Raw genomic sequence first — 9,246 nt, forward strand, 5'->3', positions numbered from 1 at the left:
AATGTGTGTTTTAAGTTTTTCATGGAAAATACATCAGAAAACTTTTTTCTCAGTCTAGCGTCAACGAGCACGAGTATGATCGCGACGGAGCGAAGGGCTATAGGAGTACGTATACGGTATACGTACGTATGTAGTAAGTGTTACGAGAGCCCAGCTAGACCCTCTCATAACTTAACGTTAACTATGAAAATAACACATTCACATAAAGATTTGTAATTATAGTGATATTATATCTTATATTGAAGGCATACTAGGCCCATTGATTATGCAATGTTGACGAATGCTAGAGTTACTGGCACCTTGTGCAGTTAATAAGTACATAACCTTATAGCCAAACGAGTATTAGTTTGTCCAATATCACTGCTGGTTACATTACAAACAAGACTTGAAATCGGTTGTTGATATGTATCAACGTATTATTTACGTGCGTAAATGTCATCCAGGAGTCAAGTGATGACGTAACATTTGTGCGGCCGCGTATGTTTTGGACGCAGATGAAATGGAGGTGTCAGCGGTGTAACCACGGCCACGACTAAATGGAAATGGAGATAAAAACGTAGTAATCACGGACGCACGTGGACAGCCCTGACAAAAGTTCCCTTATCACGAGCGTCCATATTTACGAAATTACTGATGATAGCATTGCTTACAGCCGAGCATGCGTGCGAAAATGCGCGTGCACTATAAATCTGTATCACACTCGCTTCGCCGGCAGCGTGTTGAAACTGTAAAACAACTGATTTTTGGAACTGCGGATTTCAATTAAACATTTCTTAGTAACAGTAAGGTGATATCGACAACCTAATATCGCGTTGGATTGCATAAGGTTATGTACTTATTAACTACACAAGGTGCCAGTTACTCTAGCCTTCGTCAACATTGCATAATCAATGGGCCTAGTATGCCTTTAATGAGTAAAATGTGTGTTTTTTATGGAAAATACATCAGAAAACTTACTTATCTACTGATCATAAACCATAACAAATATTTACAAATGGCGTTTGTTCCCTTGTTTTGAAGGTTTGTTGAGTCAAAGCAAATAAAAGCAGCCAACCAGAGGAGCCCAAAACTCTGCAATGGATATAACGTGTAGGGGAAAAAAATCGCGGACGGGTCTGAGGGTTAAACAGCTAATTCGTCAGACATTAAACGTGTGGATACAGGTGCACTCTCTCCAGTAGACTCCAGTGACGTACACTCAGGCTTGTATAAGAGAAGAAATCCTGATAGGCGATGTGCATGCAATCAGGGGTGATGTAACTGACATTAATTCTACCGATTAAACAGTTAATAAGCCAGTTCGTAGTTACGCACTGGCGCCCTATGACGTCATCGGGTCATAGGTCATTTGTACATAGCTGAAAAGTTGGATCGCGCGTTCGCTCGTACGCACTTGTCGTATACTACATAATATGCATGAATGCTATACTGTACAGAAGCTATGTAAAATCGTGGGTGCGTTTGTTTTCTGTACTGAACCGATCGACTATCTGCCTGTGCTTTTTGTTTTTTGGATTTTTACGTGTGTGTATGATATTCATTGTGGGGTATTTTAGGTAGATATGCAGTGTCGGTTCTTCTCCGTCAGTCAGTTAACTGCAGTCAGTTCAGTCAGTCTCGGTCATATCATTTATTTATGGATGTCTTTATGCTCACTGGATTTCTTAATTCTAATACAACAGAAATGCACACTCAGACATACATGTAATTAACTTGCAAAGCATATATATTGATTCATGTTTAATGCACATCTAACTACATGTATATGAACAAGGAGGAATGTTAACCTCTAAATACATTGCACAAGCAATTAAAGCAATGAAAATGGCGAAATTGTGTACGTGTATAGGGCCTACATGTATGAAACCTGCAAATGTGATAATTTATAATGTAGCAAGTTTAAAAAATAGCAATGAAATAAATGCGTTTCCATTTTAGAGACAGCAGGGAATAAACATGTTTTATAATTTCTTATATTTCTTATTATTAATATCTATGAAAACCTTCAATTTAAGTACCATTTTATATTAATAATAAAAAATATATGCGTGACTCCTGTTTCATGTGTAAATAGTATTTTAGCTTGCATAGTATGGGCATATATTGTAATCAAAATAATAATTAGATAGGAATAACCATTTGTCTCTGACGCATTGGACGCGGGACAATGCTAACAAATTCACAACGAGAGTGAGGCCATTTGTATTGACCTGCGCGCCATCTAACGAGCAATTAAATAAGCCTGCTCTATCTCCCCCAAGTCTTTGGGTTACAAACGAAGACTGAAAAAAAAAATATCCTTCTGAATCAGTTCCTGATTTCACATTATAAGAGTCAGCACATAACATAGTCCTTCTGCCACGCAGGAGGTCGTCGAGCTCTACGTGTTCTGTCGGGAGGCAGAGTTCCAGGGGCACCCACTTCCCTGCGCGGGGTCGTGACCCTGGCTACACTCGGCCTACTAGGGGGTGCAGCAGGAGTAGTAGGTTGGACAGCAGGTGTGACACGGGGCATCCCGCTGGTACTGGGTGCAGGCGATGGCACTGACGGTGGTTCAGCAGACGGGAGTGGTGCTGGGGTAACCGCCGGTGGGGCGGTGATAGCCAATGGCGGCAGCGTGGCAGCTGGCTCCGCTGTCCTGGGCATTGAAGACCGTAATGTTTGGGGCATGTGTTCATGTGCCCCGATTGGCGTGACGGTGGGTGAGTAGCGAAGGTCCTCCTCCAGTGTCCGAGGCTTGGGTCTCTGTGGCACCACAACAGGTTCGTACGCCGCAGAAATTTTCTGTTCCGCCATGTAATTCGACCGACCATTATCTGGTACAACCATACTGGTAAAATTGGTCTAACCTCGAATGAGACCCAGTTTTGTTCCATCGTGTGGGCGTGGGGGCCAGTTTGGTTCTGGAGGCGTATGTTGGTTGGCCCCGCCAGCGTGGCCAGTCGCTTGTGTGGCTCTGTCCACCTTTCAAGCAGCCTTCATGTGCCTGTTCTTGAGTGCTTCCTCGCCTCGCCGTCATGTGTTTCACGCCATGTGGGTGAGCCTGTATGCGCTGGCGATAGGGATGAAGTCTTTTCTAGGTCGACCAAAGGATTACACAGGCGGCGACAGATCTTTATGGCATCGGGTCAGGCGTATTTCTGTATTGCACCACTGCGGCTGACTGGCGGTGTGCAGGCTCACGCACGTTGACGCGGTGTTGCCTTAGTGATCCATAGCGCTTCACTGTCTTCACTCCTACTTCTGCTCTGCAGTTGAATGCCGGGAACGCACCGAGCTTAGTCTGTGGACCCCCAGTTTTTTATTCCAGGAATGTCCTGGTGGCGCTGCAGTGAACCCGGCCACCACAACTCGTAGTCATCTTGGATACCGAATGTCCAGCAAAGATACCGGCCGGAGGCAAGTTATCAGGGCCTGGCACGCCAGTCTGATGCATGTTCCACTACTGGCCAATGAATTAACGATCGACGCACAACCAGGTAATTTCCGCCTTGTAATGCGAACTAGCAGCGGCAGACAGCACTGGAAGGGGTAGGTTTGGGGTTGTCGGGTGTCGGTGTGCGCTGGCTGTGTTGTGCAATCCTGTGCAGTCACTGGCACCTAAGCCCTAATATCCGTTTGATTGGCAGGGGTGAGCGGGCGCGAAGACCGAGGACTCCGCTCGGGCCAACTCGACGTCACCTTGATGGCAGCGTGCAGTGTTTGGGAGGACATCTATGGCGTAAGCATGGGGGGAATGTACGACCCTCTCCTTGTAGAGAACTACACCATCTATTGATAGAGGTCATCCCGAAACTGACTGATGATCCTGCCTGTTTCGGCAGCTCATGGCGAAGCTCAGGGCAGGCCGCTGCTCAACCAATCCACAAGCTCATTCATGGCTACACAATCACTCGCTGTCGCCTCTTGCACGCTCGCCCATGTCAGCAGCTTATTGCAGTGTGTGCGCGCACGGCTGACTTTCGGAGATGACATCGAGGTCATCCGGGTGTTCGGCTTCTAGCACCCGATTGCAGCCAAGAATGAGGGGCTGAAGTAGGGGTGCGCAAGCCCAGTGGCGGCCATGTCGCAGGCTTGAAATTCATCGCTCAGTGCAACTTATTAGTCTTCTGAGGGCACTGGGTACGTTTGACACGCGGTCCGGCCGATCTGTTTTTGAAACCGGGTTGTGGACCATTCGAACTTGTATCTCAATGTCTTCTCCTTTCAGGTTCCTTAAGCCTGCATTGGGGCTTCCTCAGCGAGCGATCAAAAGACTGAGGATGGGTTATGGTCAACTGCAATTATCAGTTTNTCCTCGTGTGTCAAACGTGTAGAATGTGGACGCATTATTCATTTTATAACCGGAATTTCCATTTCAGGTGTAGAAATTTTCTAGTGGGAAGAAGCTAATATTGCCACACTAGAACAACCTTCAGTAGTAACACCAGAGAAACAGCCTACATCTAACGAACATATCCTGAAAATGCATGATACCGTTTACTTAAAATCGGGCTATTTATACAAATAAAACACATTTATTACATATATAATGAATATTATCGAGGAAGAAGTGACGTAAGGGTAAGGCGAATAAAGCTGAAGGCTTTACAGTCTAATATTATTGACAGGAGAGGGCGCCACAGCATCAAGCGCCCGTATTTAGTATTTATACCCTGTGTCGATATTCCTGTGTCATACCGCTACGTAGCGCGATCAAAGTGGTTAGAGTGGCACGTTCTAGTGTTTAGTACCGAAATGAAATTTGAATTTATACTCAGCGCGTTTTATCGCTGTAATCAACTCAAGATAACTATTATACACAAAAAACTACCCGTGCAGAATATACGAGTGTACAGAGCAGAGGGTTAAAATATTGCAAACGCGACCTCGCTACTTCGCCTGGTCGGCACTAAGCCACTAACCCGCCATAAGTGCCTCCCAATACTAATATACGGTTATGAGATGCGTAGATGTCGGCGACTTAGCGACATAGTAGTGTTTTACGTAAAGGAACGAGGCAAAATTATTAACGAATTAATACGTGAACAATCCTCGTGGTTCTTACATCTTCGTTGCTGACGGTATCAGTGCCTCCCTCTACCGGCAACCCAATGGTTTGTCATAAGCTCCTGATTTTATGTAACTCGACTGCGATCTCAACTTGCTTCCGATCAATCCGATGAAGTGCCCTACGAGGCTACTACGCAGCTCTACTCTCGACTATACTTTACTCTGATCGATTCTACTATACTCTACTCTACTCCAATTTACTATACTCTACTATACTATACTCTACTATACTCTACCCTATTGTACTCAGCTCTACCCTACTCTACTCTATATGGGTCCAATGGGAAGCATCGTTCTACGTCGCGTGCATTGATGTAAGGATATATAAGGTAAAGATTCAGTCATCTCAATGCGGATATACTTGTTCTAAATATAGATACCCTGTCGTCTGCTGATTACGTGAGGTCTGTGTGCGTTTACCGGCATCTTAGTTTAATTAAGAAGATAGAATGAAAAGATTTTAGTGGAAAACTACGCAATTGAGATATTCTGCCGTGTTTATTTAGTCTCGTTGCAGCCCGAATATTTTCAGTTCAGTATTCCGATCTAACGTGTATTCTACTGTGTGTGTGTGCGTCTGTAGAAGTATGTCTGCGTGTGTACGTCTGTGTGCGCGTGTGCTTGAGGGGTGCGTAACATCATAAGCTCCCGTCTGACAGATCGCCTATGGATGTTTTATTATCATGTCTAAGAAAGTGCAAAATGCCTTTGTAGTCTGTGATTAGATGATTGATGGGACAGATCATTTATAAGTAAATCTAAATTCAATTGCTCGCGGTGTGGGGGTAATAACGCGAAATTGTCTAGATTTTGAACGAGATTCGTTGTTTGCGATAGTTCATCAAGGCTTGAGGAGTTCACGGAATGGTTGCATTTTGTCCGTCATGCTGAAAGCATAGCTGACCTGGTTGACCACTCCGAACCAGGCCCGCACATCTGTAATGTTGCGCGGCATGGGGAACTCCAGGATGGCTTGGAGGTACTTGCTGCAAGGTCGGACTGATTCGGGCGTAATCTCGAAGCCCGCGAACTCAACTGTGTCCTGGGCGAACACAAATTTCTCTGGGTTGAGAGTAATACCATGACGGCCACAGAGGTCTAGCCACTCTACTACCCTGAAGAAACTGTCCGCAATGGTGTCTGCCCATATGAGTGTGTCATCTGTGCACTTTGTATAGTCAGTATATGAGAGTGCAGAGTCAGCGATAATCACCAGATGCAATGTATCCTTGAGGTGCCACCCTGTAACGATAGCGACCCCAGGGGGTAATGAATGTGGTCAGGTGGCGGTCATCGACATGCAGAGGAACGCTATGATACCCATTTAAAGCATCGAGGACTGTCTTCGTTTTATTCGCTGGCACTGAGCGAGCTTGGTGAAATGGGCTCTGTGTGTGATGGGTTTCTCTCTTAGCATGTGTGTTGAGTGCTTGGAAGTCAACTGTTCGCCTTGGCTCACCGTTCTTCTTGGCACAAACGACCATACGATGACACCACTCTACAGGTTCACCGACAGGAACAGGCTCAATGACACCAGGCTTCACATCCTGGTCGATACCGGCCTTCAACAGCCGAGAGAGAAATCGTGCGTGACATCAAGGAGAAGCTGTGCTACGTCGCCCTGGACTTCGAGCAGGAGATGGCCACGGCTGCTGCCTCCTCCTCCCTGGAGAAGAGCTACGAGCTTCCCGACGGACAGGTCATCACCATCGGCAACGAGAGGTTCCGTTGCCCAGAGGCCATGTTCCAGCCATCTTTCCTCGGTAGGTATCTCCGCGAATGTCGTGAGCTTGTGGCGCCACCTTCGTGTTGCCATGGTTCGTGAGCAAGAGGAGTTTGTTAATGCTGTATTTATACGTGGTTATTGATTACTGATTGATTTCTCATCATATTATAACTTTGTCAACAGGCATGGAGTCCACTGGTATCCACGAAGCCACCTACAACTCCATCATGAAGTGCGACATTGATATCCGTAAGGATCTGTACGCCAACACCGTCCTGTCCGGTGGCACCACCATGTACCCAGGCATTGCCGACAGAATGCAGAAGGAGATCACTGCCCTTGCGCCGAGCACCATGAAGATAAAGATCATTGCTCCACCAGAGAGGAAGTACTCTGTATGGATCGGTGGCTCCATCCTGGCTTCCCTGTCCACCTTCCAGCAGATGTGGATCAGCAAGCAGGAGTACGATGAGTCCGGCCCATCCATTGTGCACCGCAAGTGCTTCTAGGTTATCTCTCTCTCTCTCTCTCTCTCTCTCTCTCTCTATGATCAAGACGAAGATAGAAACATTCCACTGCCTTGTTATTCGTCTCTGGGCGCACCACCACTGTTCTGTGTTTATCGTAATGGCGTTGTAATGCCTTGTAATATATGCGCTTTAAGAAAATGCACTTGTGATAAAGGTACTATTTGGTGGACCCTGGCTTCTGGCAGCTGGTAATTTGTCGTGCCATCTACAATAGCAACAAAGCAGCAAAGCAGCAACATTCGCTCAACTAGCAACGTTTCACGTCTTCTGCTTCAGTTTCCTGCGAGCTCAAATAGCTAAAAAAAACATGTTTGTTCTCTAAGGGAGGTCATTATGATTCATTGATTATATTATTTCGTACGTAACTGATATGATATTGCGGAAATGCCTAACAATACGACAGTTGCGTCAATCAAGAATGTGTTTATTATTAAAAAAAACTTATATTTCTATTAAATTATTTGTTGCGTTTTCTTATGTTGATTTGATCTAAGTAAATGCATAACCAATGGGTTTTGCAATGCAGTGAACAACGTGTTGGTTAAACAACTATGGTTAGATAAAATGTTAACAGCTAACTAGTAAATTAAAATGAAGCTTTTTCATATTATTGGTAGGTTCATGGGGATATTTCACAACGTAATACCAACAGTGACGTTTCTTTCTTTTTTGAAATTGTGCTATAAGTGCATGTAACTTGTACTTCTGTGAAACTGAATATAGAAGTTGTGTTCATACATTCACAATGCAACTCTACAGTTCCTCGTGTGTCAAACGTGTAGAATGTGGACGCATTATTCATTTTATAACCGGAATTTCCATTTCGGGTGTAGAAATTTTCTAGTGGGAAGAAGCTAATATTGCCACACTAGATAAATCTTCAGTAGTAACACCAGAGAAACAGCCTACATCTAACGAACATATCCTGAAAATGCATGATACCGTTTACTTCAAATCGGGCTATTTATACAAATAAAACACATTTATTACATATATAATGAATATTATCGAGGAAGAAGTGACGTAAGGGTAAGGCGAATAAAGCTGAAGGCTTTACAGTCTAATATTATTGACAGGAGAGGGCGCCACAGCATCAAGCGCCCGTATTTAGTATTTATACCCTGTGTCGATATTCCTGTGTCATACCGCTACGTAGCGCGATCAAAGTGGTTAGAGTGGCACGTTCTAGTGTTTAGTACCGAAATGAAATTTGAATTTATACTCAGCGCGTTTTATCGCTGTAATCAACTCAAGATAACTATTATACACAAAAAACTACCCGTGCAGAATATACGAGTGTACAGAGCAGAGGGTTAAAATATTGCAAACGCGACCTCGCTACTTCGCCTGGTCGGCACTAAGCCACTAACCCGCCATAAGTGCCTCCCAATACTAATATACGGTTATGAGATGCGTAGATGTCGGCGACTTAGCGACATAGTAGTGTTTTACGTAAAGGAACGAGGCAAAATTATTAACGAATTAATACGTGAACAATCCTCGTGGTTCTTACATCTTCGTTGCTGACGGTATCAGTGCCTCCCTCTACCGGCAACCCAATGGTTTGTCGTAAATATTTGATCAGGAGCTAACTCGACTGCGATCTCAACTTGCTTCCGATCAATCCGATGAAGTGCCCTACGAGGTTGAGACCGCTAACGGCTTCCAGCTCCAGCGCAGCTCTATTCTCGACTATACTTTACTATAATTTATTCTACTCTATTCTACTCTACTCCAATTTACTATACTCTACTATACTATACTCTACTCTTCTCTACCCTATTGTACTCAGCTCTACCCTACTCCATATGGGTTCAGTGGGAAGCATCGTTTTACGTCGCGTGCATTGATGTAAGGATATATAAGGTAAAGATTCAGTCATCTCAATGCGGATATACTTGTTCTAAATATAGATACCCTGTCGTCTGCTGATTACGT

At 44.6% G+C, this 9,246-nt stretch overlaps 1 protein-coding gene across 1 annotated transcript; it reads left to right on the plus strand.

Annotated features, from left to right (window-relative positions):
- The first annotated feature begins 2,537 nt into the window (after window positions 1–2,537).
- Window positions 2,538–7,765, plus strand: LOC106816367 (actin, muscle-like). The gene is made up of 4 exons (XM_014820962.1): window positions 2,538–2,578; window positions 5,890–6,031; window positions 6,590–6,815; window positions 6,962–7,765. Exons 1-4 carry the CDS (start codon window positions 2,538–2,540, stop codon window positions 7,285–7,287), a joined length of 735 nt encoding a protein of 244 aa, XP_014676448.1. The 3' UTR covers window positions 7,288–7,765.
- The last annotated feature ends 1,481 nt before the right edge of the window (window positions 7,766–9,246 follow it).

The sequence above is a fragment of the Priapulus caudatus genome, unplaced genomic scaffold (genome assembly GCF_000485595.1).
Source record: "Priapulus caudatus unplaced genomic scaffold, Priapulus_caudatus-5.0.1 Scaffold1360, whole genome shotgun sequence".
Taxonomy (NCBI): Eukaryota; Metazoa; Priapulida; class Priapulimorpha; order Priapulimorphida; family Priapulidae; genus Priapulus; species Priapulus caudatus.

Excerpts from the sequence above, each read along its gene's own strand:
- LOC106816367 (XM_014820962.1), top strand. The coding sequence starts at position 2,538 with ATGGCACTGACGGTGGTTCAGCAGACGGGAGTGGTGCTGGG. Across the intron at positions 2,579-5,889 it reads CAGACGGGAGTGGTGCTGGG|TTCATCAAGGCTTGAGGAGT; the intron begins GTAACCGCCGGT and ends TGTTTGCGATAG. Across the intron at positions 6,816-6,961 it reads GTTCCAGCCATCTTTCCTCG|GCATGGAGTCCACTGGTATC; the intron begins GTAGGTATCTCC and ends CTTTGTCAACAG.